Source organism: Scyliorhinus torazame, chromosome 1 (assembly GCF_047496885.1).
Source record: "Scyliorhinus torazame isolate Kashiwa2021f chromosome 1, sScyTor2.1, whole genome shotgun sequence".
Lineage (NCBI taxonomy): Eukaryota > Metazoa > Chordata > Chondrichthyes > Carcharhiniformes > Scyliorhinidae > Scyliorhinus > Scyliorhinus torazame.
Genome location: NC_092707.1, coordinates 333311193 through 333325918, shown reverse-complemented (window position 1 = coordinate 333325918; position 14726 = coordinate 333311193). Strand labels below are relative to the sequence as shown.

At 45.3% G+C, this 14726-nt stretch overlaps 1 protein-coding gene across 4 annotated transcripts in view; it reads left to right on the top strand.

The window, feature by feature from the left end:
- Positions 1–14726, top strand: part of LOC140425095 (tyrosine-protein phosphatase non-receptor type 14-like) — a 391006-nt gene that overhangs the window by 268550 nt on the left and 107730 nt on the right. For all 4 annotated transcript variants that reach the window (XM_072508993.1, XM_072508997.1, XM_072509005.1 and 1 more), the window contains 2 exons: positions 1171–1268; positions 10423–10490. In XM_072508993.1, the coding sequence (XP_072365094.1) occupies positions 1171–1268; positions 10423–10490 (166 nt within the window). The remainder of the gene's footprint in view (positions 1–1170; positions 1269–10422; positions 10491–14726) is intronic.

Below are 14726 nucleotides of genomic sequence, written 5' to 3'. Positions count from 1 at the left end.
TTTAAGATCTATTTACTAGTAAATATTTATTGACAGCTGGGTCCCATTTGTTTATTCAGCTTGGGCAATGACCATTTTACATTAATGTTCCAAAAGCACCACTTACACCTTTTTCCTTAGTGTTTCTTCCATTTTATGCCATATTCTTCAGAAGACCAGTGGTGAGACGAGTAATTATCTGCTATCTCAACCAAGTGACAGTTCCTCAGGCATTAGACCAGACAGGGAATACAATCACTACTGCAACTTCTGGAGATCTCCAATAAAAACCAAAAGTGTGGGGAAACTCCGCTTTGTGAAAGGCGCTCTTCAGCCTCCTGGACTCAACATTCAGTTCAACAACTTCAGACCATGAAACCTGTCCTACATTTTGATTTCTCCTCCTCACCCATGTGCCAGTCTGTGCCTTGTTCCCATGTAATTGCTTTCAGACAGAGCTGACCTTTATTCTGCTATTAACACCTGCTCTGGACCTATGTCTTGTTTCTTTATTACTGCAATAAGTACTCTATTTGCCTTTTGTTCCATGGCAACTGTGTCATTTAGTCTCCCCACCCTCTAACTTGCCCCTGACCATCCCCTTTGATCCACCTGATCCTTCCCCTTTATCAATGGCATACAATCCATCTCATTTCTACCCCCTTCAGTTCTGAAGAAGAACCATATTGGACTCAATGTTAACTCGGTTTCCCGCTCCACAGATGAGGTTTTTCATTAAGAAATACCATTTAGTTGCATGGAATGAGGTTGAACGTTAACTCTGAGCCACATCTTCCCCTTGCCATCCATTTATATAACACATATATGTTCCTACAACGTCTGAAGAGTTCAGGAGCTTTTCTTTGCCCTCCTTTCCAAGTCCAGTGGCACTGGCCAATTGTACTGGCAAACAAGATGAGGCCCGTTTCGCAGAATAACTCTGAGATCGAAAGTATCTTTGTGGTTCCATTTCCTTGCACTGAACCACAGGGAAAGTCTTAAATACTAACAGTTCATTCTTTGCTGTCACTTTGCCTTTTTATTACTGACCTGTTAGTCTATACAATTAATTTTTGTCCAGGGCAATGTACACATTCTTGGGTTATTCGTATTTAGAAAAATGTACTTATTCAATTTCTTAAATCAGATGGATCAGAACCACTTGACAATGCTGTTCTGTACTCATTTCAGGTATCAGTATTACCTTCAAGTAAAGAAAGATGTGCTCGATGGACGGCTTCCTTGTACATTGGAGCAAGGCATCAGGCTAGCTGGTTTAGCTGTGCAAGGTAAGGGTATAATTGCAGAATCTTTGTCCTTAAGTTTGTTCTGCTCTCAGAAGCTATTGCCCTTGTTTTTACCCTAGATTTTACACATGCAGCAACATAAATTTGACTTGAATGTCTTGGAATGTAGCCGCTGAATCCTCTTATGATTCAGCTGCATCGTCTCTGAAATTGAGGTGATGATCAGCCAGTAGAATAGTACGTGCTCCCTTATAAAAGCTGGAACTGACACAATGTGTAGAATTTAGTGCTCGTCATTATATACCCAATCAATTTTTCTGTTCCCATTTATTTGTATGAGATCAATCCCTGGGCACATAACCAGTAACAGGATATTACTAACTGCATAGGCTGGAGTATATGCTTAGGGTGGGGTCCCCACCCCTGTGTCCACCCCACCCCTGTGTTTTTTTCAAACTCTTTTCTCGGGACCCACTTTTGCCAACCAGCCAACCTTTAGGATCCGCGTCGACCGACCTTCTCGACAGACGCCACGTTTGCTTGGTCCTCACAATCTCACTTTAATCAGGTTCAAAGGAGGAGAGGGCAATGCGCATATAAAGTTCGGACTTGGCCTGTTCCTTTGTGCCATCTTAATTTTTCCGAAAACGGAAAATCCAACCTCACACATGTAGGTTGTCGTGAAGGGCAAAATGCATGTTTTACTCAGCACTGGATACTCCTGGGAGATGCTACACCAAAATGCTGTGAGCCACATGGGCTTTTGGCATGTTTTTAATGTTGCATTACAGGTCAGCTACACCAGTATAACTTGGAGCCAGCTCTTAAGTTAATAACGGACTCTGGTGTCTCAACCTCAAAAGGAATGTTTCACCCACCGTTTCTCTTTCAAAACCTGAAACTTCTCCTCTCATTTGCCAGTACTTCCCTGCACACAACACACATGGGCTTGGCAACCTTACTTGCATTGGCACAATTGACAAAACCATAACTCAAGAAATCATCTTTATGCTGCTTTGTTCTCGAGTCAAGTTTCTTCTTTGCAGGCTGTTAACCAGAGGCCCTGGAGTTCTGTACAGAGCTAACACTAGCACTGCTCTGTCTTTCCCCGGGCTCCCCTGAGCAGCTCTCTCCAACAGATTCTGTTGTAAGATGCTATCGAATAGGTAAACTAACTATTTGAGTCTCTGGCCATCTCTTATTTTTAGGAAAACCATTCATCTTCACAGTCCTCGTGTCTTGCTTGTCAGCAACTGGAAAATGGAAGCAACACTGCTCTGTGATTTGGCGCCGTGAGGCAGCAGTGCTAACCACTGTGCCTCCGTGCTGCCGCAGGAAAAACATACTTGACCTCCTCCTCACCAGTTGGCCTGCCACAGATGCGTATGTCTATGACCTTGTTAGTTGTAGGGATCACCACACAGTCGTTGTGGAGGTGGAAGTCCTGTCTTCACATTGAAGATACCCTGCATGGTGTTGTGTGGCACTAATACAATGCTTAATGGGAGGGATAGATTTCAAACAAAAGATAAAAGCAAATTTCTGTGGATGCCTGAAACAAAACAAAAAATCCTAGACAATCGCAGCAGGTCGGAACTTTGATAAAGAGTCATCCAGATTCGAAACGTTAGCTCCCTTCTCTCCACAGATGCTATCAGACCTGCGGTGATTGTCCTAGATTTCGAACAGATCTAGTAACTCAAGACTGGGCATCAAGGAAGCGCTGTGGGTTATCAGCAGCAGCACAATTGAACTCAACCAAAATCAGTAACCTATAGGTCCAGAATATCCCCTCTCTACCATTACCACCAAGCCAGTAAATCAACCTTGGTTCAGTGAAGAGTGCAGGAGGGCATGCCAGGAGCAATACCAGGCATTCCTTAAAAAAAAGATGTCTACTTGGTGACGCAACACAGGACTAATTACATGCCAATTAGCATAAGCAGCAAGTAATAGACAGCTAAGCGATTCCACAACAAATAGATCAGAACCAAGCTCTTGCAGTCCTGCCACGTCCAGCTGTGAATGATAGTGGACAATTAAACAACTCACTGGAGGAGGAGTCTCCATAAATATCCCCATCCTCAATGATGGAAGAGCCCAGCACATCAGTGCAAAAGATAAGGATGAAGCATTCGCAACAATATTCAGCTAGAAATGCCGAGTGGATGATACATCTCGGTCTCCTCCGAGGTCCCCAGCATCACAGATGTCTGTCTTCAGCCAATACGATTCACTGCACGTGATATCAATAAATGGCTGTAAATACTGCAAAGGCTATGGACCCTGACAATATTCCGGCATTAGTCCTGAAGATTTGTGCTCCCAACTTTCCATGCCTCTAGCCAAGCTGTTCCAGTAGACCACCAACACTGACCTCTACCCAACAATGTGGAAAATTGCCCAGATAGGCTTTGCACACAAAAGAAATGCAGTACAAATCCAACTCAGCCAATTGCCACCCCATTGCCACCCCATCAATCTACTGTAAGGTGATGGAAGGAGTCATTGACCGTGATATCAAACAGCACTTGCTTAGCGATGACCTGCTCAGTTTGGGTTCCGCCAGGGTCACTCAGCTCCAAACCTCTGCAGCCTTGGTTCAAACATGGACCAAACTGTTGAATTCCAGAGTTGAGGTGAGAGTGATTGACATCAAGGCAGCATTTGACTGAGTGGCATTAGCTAAACTGGAGTCAATGGGAATCAGGGGGAAAATCTTCGCTGGTTGGAGTCATACATAGCACAAAAAGAAAATAGTTGTGTTTGTTGGTGTTCCGCCATCGCAGCACAGGACATCACTGCAGGAGTTCCTCAAGGTTCACTGCAGGAGTTCCTCAGGGTAGATGCTTCATCAATGACTTTTTCGATCATAAGGTCAGAAGTGGGAACGTTCGCTGATGATTGCACACTGTTCAGCACCATTTGTGACTCCTCAGATACTGAAGCAGTCCATGTCTTGTTGGACCTGACCTGGGACGCCAAGTGGGGACAAGTAACATTTGTGCCACACATGCTAGGCAATGAACATTTTCAACAAGAAGTAATATAACCATCATCCCATGACATACCAACTTTACTCACTATCACCATCCAGGGAGGGGGTTACCATTGACGAGAAACAAATTGGAATTACATTCGGCTAAAGCAACGACTTGTTATTCCAAGCTCATGAGATGGGGCATGTGAATAAGCAGAACAGTGTTTATACATTTGCATATTTTTATCTTGATCACAGCAAAGAAGTTGAACCTTTTGTATTTATAAGTACCCTACATTTTGTGGCATGAGATCCAATTGCAGTGAAAGGGATTCCTGGCACTTACAAGTGTGAAGCTGTTATATAGGTGTGAACAGACTCAGGAATGTGTACTGCAGCTGTGTTAAGTCTCAGAATTTAAGGATTTGGTTTATTGGTTGTGGAACAAGAGCTGTATTTGTTAAGATGGTTTATATGAGACTATTTTACAGGATTGATTTGGAGATGTGTTAAGTTGTAATGTTGGCGAGCAGTAATAAACCAGTTTTAGCTTCAATATGTTTAAACATTTAAAGTTTACAACAGTGTTGTCGTATAAAGTTGATGGACAAGCTGCTGGAAAATGACAGCATTTTCGCCATGTGCATTAACCTTGGTAGAAAGCACAAATCTTAATAGAAGACAACTTAAGGTGGGTAAATGTACTTCGGGCATATAATTACTTTACAAACATCTACCAACATTCAGTGCAAACCGTTGCAGTCTTTTGCACCAAAGTTTGGAATTCTAACATGAATTTATGAGGCACAGTACATCTTAATCAAGCTTCTACGTTTTTGTCCAGCAGTTGTGAGCAGTACTTTGACTTAATCAGAGCGAGTGCTAAGCATGTTGACTTGCATGAACCACACCAGCTTCGTGTTCCTTCATATAGAATGCAGTTGCATGTGCTGAAATCCTTTGCCTTGATTTTTGCTCATTATCAGCAGGATTTGCTTTCCACTGCTGCCTAGCATGATTATTCCAATTGGCTGAGCTGATCCCGGTGACTGCGCCCCATTCTAATCGGTGTTGCAGGTATTTCCATGGTGTGTTTTCAATTGTCTTGCACAGCATTTTAGCAGACCACCAATAAACAGGAAATATGGCTCGCACAATGCTCATCTTGCCACTCGTTGACAAATACACAAAAACACAGTGCACAGGCTGTGCAAATACAATTATGGATATCATATGCCTCATGACCATGTGTATTACTCATTTTTCATTTGTTAGGCAAAAATGCAATTTGTCATATTTGCATTTCCAGTTAACCATGTGTTACCTCGTGCCTGGCATATTGGGCAGCGTTAGTTTGCAGTATCAATAACCCATGCTAAAATTGAACTTCTACAATTGGGCCCTGATAAAGTGACAAATGCAGAATAAGGGGAGGAAAGTCTCTTGATGAATTGCCCCAACTTTCATCATAATATCATAAATAACACAAAGTTGTATGTTTTCAATGAACTGCAAGATGTATAAAAATGAATCAATAAAACACAATGAAATGCAGAACATGAACCTGCTTTTTCACTTTACAAGTATTATTTAGCTTCCTATAGACTTTCCAATTTTTTTCAGTTTCAGAATTTCTAGCATTTACTGGTTTCTTTGTACATTAGTATAAGGTGTGTTTTATTGATTCATTTTTATACACTTTGCTGTTCATTGAAAACATACAACTTTTTGTTATTTATAATATTATGATGAAAGTTGGGGAAATTCATCAAGAGACTTTCCTCCCCATTTTCCTGCTCAGAAATTTCCCAGTCATAGAGGCCAGGATTTTCATCCTTGACGCGGATAGGGAAGTCGGGGTAAATTCGCAGCTTGGCCCACTCACCTTAGAAGAAAGTGACCGCCAAGGCAAGATCTTCATTGCAAGAGACTGGGTGCAGGCTGCAGCCAGGCCCAGAAGGAAGTGCAGAAGCAGCCACAGTGGCTGTTAGGTGCAAGGGTGGGCTGTTTAAAAGCCCTGCCTCAGCATCTTGGAGCTTTAGCCCAGTGGAAAAAGTAACACAAAGCCCCTCTAGCCCTTACCCCTCACACCCCCTGCAACCAGCAAACACTCTCCATGCATGTTATCTCATGCCGCCTATAGCAGGCTCTGCCCTTCCATCCACCTCCATGTCCCCTCATACCTAGGTTGACCTTTGGCACTTGCATGCACATTGACTCACTGTACCGGAAGCATTGAACATCACAGTGTAATGTGGGATGTATAAACATACCAATTGACCACTGTACACGTTTTAGAAGTAATGAACACCACAATGTGAAATGGAATGTGTAAAAAAACAGCTTTGATAAAATGTACTCCATTGATAAATTTCTCAGTTAAGTAAAGGTTGGGGCTGAAAGCTAATAGAAGTGTCAATCATCCAGGCCCTTTGAAGTTTCAAAAATCAAAAGCCACAGGCACTTGAATCCACATGACTTGCATCACTAACCATTGTGAAATTGGCAGAGGTCAGAGATCCTGAGCTGTCAATCAAACAATGTTTCCATGGAAAGCAGGTGTTTTCTTATTCAAACAGATGTCTGAGCTCTCAGCCACGCGGACATATTTGACTGCAACCTAGCCAGGCAATGGTGGAAGAAGGGAATGGCGAAGAAGCACTATCATTCCTTACACTTTCAGCCATCACTCAGACATTAATATTGCCCATGCTTTCGAGGATGACGTAGGGCCAGGACCTTCACATGGTGCGACACTGGTATGAATGGCCTTCAGGTAGGGCAGGGAACAAGGGTTGCATGAGTGCCAGTTTGTTGGAGGGCAAGGTCACATGCAAATGTTGCTGCAGGGGACGCAGGTGCGGTGTTTGATAGGACTGGTCACAGAAGAAGTTTGTTGCGTATACACAAGGTAATACTCGGTCCAGCCTATGCCCAAAACCCGATGGTCAGTGTCAAGGTACATAGTAGAGTCTAGAAGCAATTTGGTGCAGGGCTTTGCACAGAGCTTCTGGTTCATCCTTTCCAGTGTGAAACGTGGTGACCAACCCCATTAGACCACTTGCAGACTAGCTGCGGTCCAATGCCTCAGCTTTCAGTGCAACGCTGCCATAAACCATCAAAATCTGGGTGTTGCTGTGAAAGCTCAGATGGCAGTCATGTAAAGTTAGGCTTCTGCTATGGAAGCTCAGCTTGTCTAAAATAAGTCATTTTCTGCTGCATTACAGCAGCTGATACCATTGATGCAACAGCAGATCATCAATCCAGTCCCCAACGGATCGGTAAACTGAGGCTGCAACCGGGGTTGGGGGTGGGGTGGGTGCAAACTTGGTGTCCTCATCCTCCCATCACTGTCGCACTACCAATACTGTTTCTATTGTCTATCAGCTAGCCCACTCTGCTGCTGCAATGGTGCAGTCTGAAGACAAGTTTTCTGGGTCCAGAGCTGCTCTGGTCATCCTCCAAGACCTCATCTGCAGTCTCCGCCACTGAAAGTCCACATCCTTGCACCAGCCATGCTGCAGTCACTGCACTAGAGCAGAAAAAGACACCGCGAAGACGGGCATTATGGGGATGCACGTGGGCGATCAATTGCCATATTGCATAAAAACATCATGGTGTGATTTATATGTTTGGTTTGGACTGTTTATTTTGTGATGGGTTTACCTTTGTTTTATGGCTCGTTGGATGCAGTGATAGAGAGAAAGGAGGGTGTGAGACTGGGAACGCAGAGCTGCGGTAGTGTTTACTGGCATTTCACTCTAAGTCAATCATAGATAGCCCAGTCCAGCCAGAAAGAGGTGTTTTGGATGCTTGCATCCTCGCCACCGTCTTCCTCTGCTTCCTTCTTCCTCCATTCCTTGTTCTCCATTTCCTCCTTTTCCTCCTCAGCTGGTGACAAAGAATAGTAGTGCAGCATACAGGAAACCACTGTGGATCTTAAGACACAAACAGTCCATCCAACAGAAGCATTAGTTTAAAAGCTGGTAGTTCATAACTATTGGTCTGCTTTATTAAATTTTATCTGGCAGCATGGCTTTCATTCCATGCATGCTGCCCATATGTGTACACCCCTATCTCGAGCCACATGGTCAAAATATAGTCCAGTAGCCATCCTTTGCAGAAGCTTTCAACCTGCAGAAAACCATGTGCTCACTCCCCTTGCTGCATTCTGGCAATAACAAATGAAATATATTCAGCTGTCTTAGAATATAGAGTCCCCTTGACCTCTCTTATGAAACCCGAGTTGCTGCGGTTCAAGAGGACAGCTCACCACCACATTCTCAAAGGCACTTGGGGAACAGCAATAAATGCTGGCCTAGCCAGTGACAACCCACATCCCATTAAATAAATTATTTAAAAAAAAGTGTCATCAGCTATAACCTGGAAGGAGCCGGACTCAAAGGTTCATGGCCATCGTTACCTTCACAGCCACTGACAGTGCCATTTTAACCCTGCTCTGAGGCAGTGGCTGCGGCAAGTGACAAGTTTCAGTGTAGACACCTTTAGTGAAGCAGAGCCATTTAATACCCTGGGCGGGATTCTCCGGTCGCCGACGCCGAAAACGCATTTGGCGATCCACCGGAGAATGGCTGATTCTGACCAAATCGGGGGTGGTGCCACTTTCACGATGCTCCGCCCCATCCGTAGCGGCGTACTCTGTGAGTACGCCGCATGCCGTACCGACGGCCTCAGGCACCTCCCGATACTCCGCCCCCAACCGGCCGAGTTCCCGACGGCGCGGTCGCGTGTGCTATCATCTTTCAGGAATTTGGCGTGGCGGCTGCGGACTCAGTCCAGCGCTGCCACAATCGGGGGAGGCCTGATCCGCGGGCAGGGGGGACTTTGTCAGAGCTGGGGTCACTGTTGGGGTGTGGTCCAGGGTGCGCGGGCCGACCCAAGGGGCGGTACTATTTTGCAGGCCGGGTCCGCGAACAACCGGCGCCATGTTGCGTTGCTGCTAGCCCCCAGGCAAACGGAGGATCGGTGGCCGTTTTACGCTGAATTTTCAGTCATAAAACACCATAGTTCCCAAGCCGGCTTGAGGACATAACCTCAGAATTGGAGAATACAGCTCATTATTCCTAATAAGGGTTCAGGTAGGACAATTGCTCCCTGAATACCTTGGACTTGTGGCGTCCTGCTGAGAAATCTTTGCCACTGTCTCCCCTTCTCCTCCTCCTCCGTCCAGCAGCTTGTCGTGGTTCTGTGTCGCCCTTACTCATTTTCACTGTCATGCTGCCCCAAGGGAGATGCATACTACTTCAACAATATAAAAGCATACCACTGCACCCAAGTCTGGAAGCAAATAGTTTATGCAGAACTCTTGACATCGGAATAAAGTCCTGTAGCATATCCCACACCACTCCCTGCAAACCGAAAACAGAAAATTGACTGTGAAAACCATCAGACACTTCTGCAAGAGCACAATCAGCAACTCAAATTAAAGCAGTTCTAGATCTTTTTAACTAGTGCAGATTGGAATGCGTTCCTGCTGCTGACAGTGTGAGGTTAAGATAGTGTGTTAGCCAGAGCATTAACTTCAAATTTATTGTACTGGCGCCAAATCAGCCTTACATGCTGATTGTCATCACAATTACCCTACTCTGCATATTTCTGGCAGACGCTCCCTTCACACATGCTAATGCTCTAACCAGAATGCTGTCTGGCACAGCTAACCCCAAACATGCTCACCAGGGTGCCAGTTTGGAGTCCAAGTGCTGAAAATCCAGGGTTGCACTTTAGCACCTTACACTGGTCATTCTTAAATGTGATGTGGAGATGCCGGCGTTGGACTGGGGTGAGCACAGTAAGAAGTCTTACAACACCAGGTTAAAGTCCAACGGGTTTGTTTCGATATCACTAGCTTTTGGAGCAAAGCTAGTGATATCGAAACAAACCTGTTGGACTTTAACCTGGTGTTGTAAGACTTCTTACTATTCTTAAATGAGTAAGACATCTACACACATGCGGTTTAGAGAGAAACTGAATTGTGATCCCTACTGACTTTTTAAATTGTTAATTTTCCTGAGCCCAGGGACAGTTAGGTCAAAGCTTACCATTGTCTATGACAAAATGGCTTGCACTTTCAAATCCTTTTTAATATTTACAATGTTTTATTAGTTGTGCCTACGTACACCATAACTTGGTTGTGCTATGTTTTAAGGTTTAATTCAATGAGAATAATTATGGCCAACCTGTTCTCTTTCTTCGCAGCTGATTTTGGAGATTATGGACAGTATGAGTCCCAGGATTTCCTCAGAGAATATGTTTTGTTCCCAATGGTAAGTGAAATGATAAGTCATTTGAAAGAGATTGGTGGCAGATTGTATAGCTCAAAAATTCTGGATTCTGTAACAAAAATATTTTTAAGTCTACAGTTTGTAACCTTTCCTGAATGCTTATAAAATTGGACCATGCAATATGGGCCCATAAAGACTCACTTCTGATTGGACATTCTCCAAGAGTTTCATCACGTGATCTCCAACCACTTTGCCCAGTCAAACAGTCTTTTTATCCCCATTATCAGTATTGTTATGACTCGTAAATGAAAGGTTCTCGCAGGATCTGGGGGGGAAAAAAGCATTCTGCTGGGAGGCTTGCTGCACTGTCCAGGAGATTAATTTTTAATTCCAAAAGACCTTGCTCCAGGGTAATCCTGATATGCTAGCAACCCTAAACTTTTGTCAGAATTATAGCCGCATCATTATAGTTTAAAAAAAAAAATTAGTGTACCCAACTCATTATTTCAAATTAAGGGGCAATTTAGCGTGTTCAATCCACCTACCCTGCACATCTTTGGGTTGTGGGGCCGAAACCCAAGTGAAACACGGGGAGAATGTGCAAACTCCACACGGATGGTGACCCAGAGCCGGGATTGAACCTGGGACCTCAGCGGCGTGAGGCAGCAGTGCTAACCACTGCGCCACTGTGCTGCCTCCCCATCATTATAGTTTTCTTTTTATAAATTTAGAGTACTCAATTCATTTTTTCCAATTCAGGGGCGATTTAGCAAGGCCAATCCACCTAGCCTGCACATCTTTGGATTGTGGGGGCGAAACCACGCAAACACGGGGAGAATGTGCAAACTCCACACGGACAGTGACCCAGAGCCCGGATCGAACCTGGGACCTCAGTGCCATGAGGCTGCAGGGCTAACCCACTGCGCCACCGTGCTGCCCTCCCTTCATTATATTTAATAGTCAAGTCTTGAAGTACTAGAAGCATGAATGAGGTTTTCACCAGCAGATTAGCTGGGGTAGGGAGGAGTAGGCTGATGTGATGGAGGTGGAATTAAGTGATCTTAGTGAAGTCCTAGATATGTGGTTGGGACAAATATGAGACCAGGGTTGCAAATAGTTAAGTGGCTGAAAGAGGGCTGTGAGGAGGGTGGAAGTGGTAAACAATATCCTATAGACATATTTGCTGGAATTCTCCGAGCATTGCTATTCCCTTTTCCTGTTGGCAGGGCACCCCTGCCCGCAGGTTTCCCGATGGCGTGGGGTGGCTTCAATAGGAAATGCCATTGACAAGCGGTGGGTAGAGAGAATCCCGCCGCCAGCGAATGGCACACTGCCGAGAAACACGCGACTGGGGGCTCGGAGAATCCCGCCCATTATGTGACTGTGACAATGGTAAACTGCACCTCCTCATCCTTTTTTTTGGAAATATTTTTCTTAAAAGTGTTAAACAATTTTAATGCAAAACCTACAAAAAGACAATAACAATTAAACAATAAAAGTCCCCTCCCCCACCTCCCAATTCCTTTACAACAGTAAAATTTAGCTACTAAGTACTGCTCCCCCCCATCCCCCATAACAGCTGACAGTGACCAGCTCTTTCAAGTACAACATAAATGGCTGCCAACTGCGGTAAAACCATTCTACTGACCCTCTCACGGTAAAGTTAACCTTCTCGAGGTGTTAAAACTCCCATCAAGTCACCCAGCCATGCTGAGGCACTTGGCCGTGTAATCGACCTCCAGGACATGAGGGTCCGCCTCCTTGCCACCAGTGAGGCAAAGACCAGGATTCTGCCACGCCCCCCATCCGGAGTTCCGGCACAACCAAAACCCTAAATTTCGCCACAAATGGGCAGGCTCCAACCCAATGTTCAGGATTGTCGACATAGTCTCAAAAAAGGACCTCCAGAAGTCCGCGAGCTTTGAGCACGAGAAGATCATGTGCGCATGATGTGCCGAGCCCTCCCAGACACCGATCGCATCTATCCTCCACCCCCACAAAAAAACGACTCATTCTAGCCTTTGTAAGTTGTGCTCGGAAAACCACTTTCAGCTGAATGAGACTTAGCCTTGCACAGGACAAAGTCAAGTTCACTCTCCTCAGCGCCTCACTCCAAACCTCTTCCTCCAAGAGCAGACCCAGCTCCTCCGTCCACTTTGCCTTCATACTCTCAACAGAGCCTGTCCCCTCCCCAATCATCTGCTGATATATACCCGACATCCTGGCCACCTCCGAACCAGAGCATACCTTAATAACATGAGCGTGAACAATAAAAACAGTAAAATATCAACATCCCAAATGACCAACTGCCCGCCTGCATCCTTCAAGCCGTGTCCAGACCAGGATCTTTGATAAAGTCCTCCGCCTGCTTGGGTGTTTCAAAACAGAAATCATAAGAATCAAATGTGACCCTTAATATCGCTGGGTACACAACCCCAAATCACACTCTTCGATTAAACAAGACTGTCTTCACCTTATTAAAGGCCGCCCGTTGTTTCGCCAGATCTGCACTAATGTCGTAGTAAATCCTTACCATGTTGCCGGCCGTCCCAGTTGATGTTCCGGACTTTCTTGGCCCATTTCAGGACCTGCTCCTTTCTCTGAAAACTATGAAACTGAATGATCACCGCTCGAGGTTGCTCATAAGGCCCAGTGTGTCCTGTTGAACTCCAGCGCAGCAAATGCCTCATTGCCACTCACCTATTGGGAAAACTTTGCAGCAAAGTATTCGGTCAGCTTTGCGCCCTTGACTACCTCGGGTAGACCCACCAGCCTCAGGAATCATGTGCCTGGAGCTATTTTTGAAATCATCCAGCTTCGCTTTAAGCCCTTGTTCCTGTCTCTGACGATCGCCATCCAAGGACAGGGTCTGCCTTCATGCTGGGATAAGGCCTCCTCCACATTTTTCAGTTTCTCCGCATGCGCACCTGCCACATTAATTATTTTGCTCTGTTGCTCCCTTATTAGGTTTAAAGTTTCCTCCACCATGGCTTTAAATAAACCTTCAATTCCTGAAGCGCTTATCCATTTGTGCACCAAAGTTCATTAATTCTCTGGCTACCACCCCTGCCATTATGTCGAGGGTGATGGACATGCCCGCCTCCTGCATTAGCATTGATGCCTCGTTGCTCGGGCTCGATGTTTGTAATTTCACCCCTCTGCCCCTCTTCAATGTAAATTTTGACATTGCACACTTTCTGGTCAATTTCACTTATGTTTTTTAAAAAATGATTGCGATGGGCCGGATAAGCCAAGTACGGGAGCCTGGGTAGAAGCCACCCAAGATGCGGCCACTACTTCATGCTGCTCCCCTCATCCTCCTTGACCAGCGTGCAACCATTTACATAGTTGACCACATCACCCTCCTCCAGCGCCTCTCCACTGTTGTTCAGTTGGGTGGGACTGCTCTCGTCTGGCTCTACTCTTAGCTATATAATTGTATTGAGATGGCCACTCTTCCTGCTCCCACATCATTATCACTATTATTCCCCCAACTATCTATCTCAGCCCCCTCCTATTTCTCAGCTGTCCAGCGACATCATCCAAAAGCACAGCATTTATTTTCAGAAACACGCCATCTAACTCCATCTCATCACCATCTCTCTCGACTTCTCCACGACTAATAAATTAACATTAATTATGCAGTATTGGAGGAGCAGAAATGTCCCCCAATTAAATATTGGAAGGACTGAAACTGTTGTTCCCAACACCCACTCCATCTCTCTCTGTGACAAACCTCGAGACTAAACCAGACTGTATAGATCGTAGAATTTACAGTGCAGAAAGAAACCATTCTGCCCATGGAAAGATCACCCTATCTAGGCCCACATCTCCAACCTATCCCCGTATCCCAGTAACCCCATCTAACCTTTTTGGACATGAAGGACAATTTAGCATGGCCAATCCACCTAACCTGCACATCTTTGGACTGTGGGAGGAAACCGGAGCACCCGGAGGAAACCCACGCACACACGGGGAGAACGTGCAGACTCCACACAGACAGTGACCCAAGATGGGAATCGAACCTGGGACCCTGGAGCTGTGAAGCAACTGTGCTAACCGCTGTGCTATCGTGCTACCTTGTATGCAGCCTTGGCGTCACATTTGACCACGAGATGAGTTTCCAAACACACATTTGGGCCATTGCTAAAACTGCCTATTTCTATCTCCGTGACCTTCCCTATTTTGTGCCTTCCTCAGCTTATCCTTTTTATTTATTTGTGGGATGTGGGCATCACTGGTCAGGCAGCTGAAGCTGTCATTCATTCCCCTGCTAGT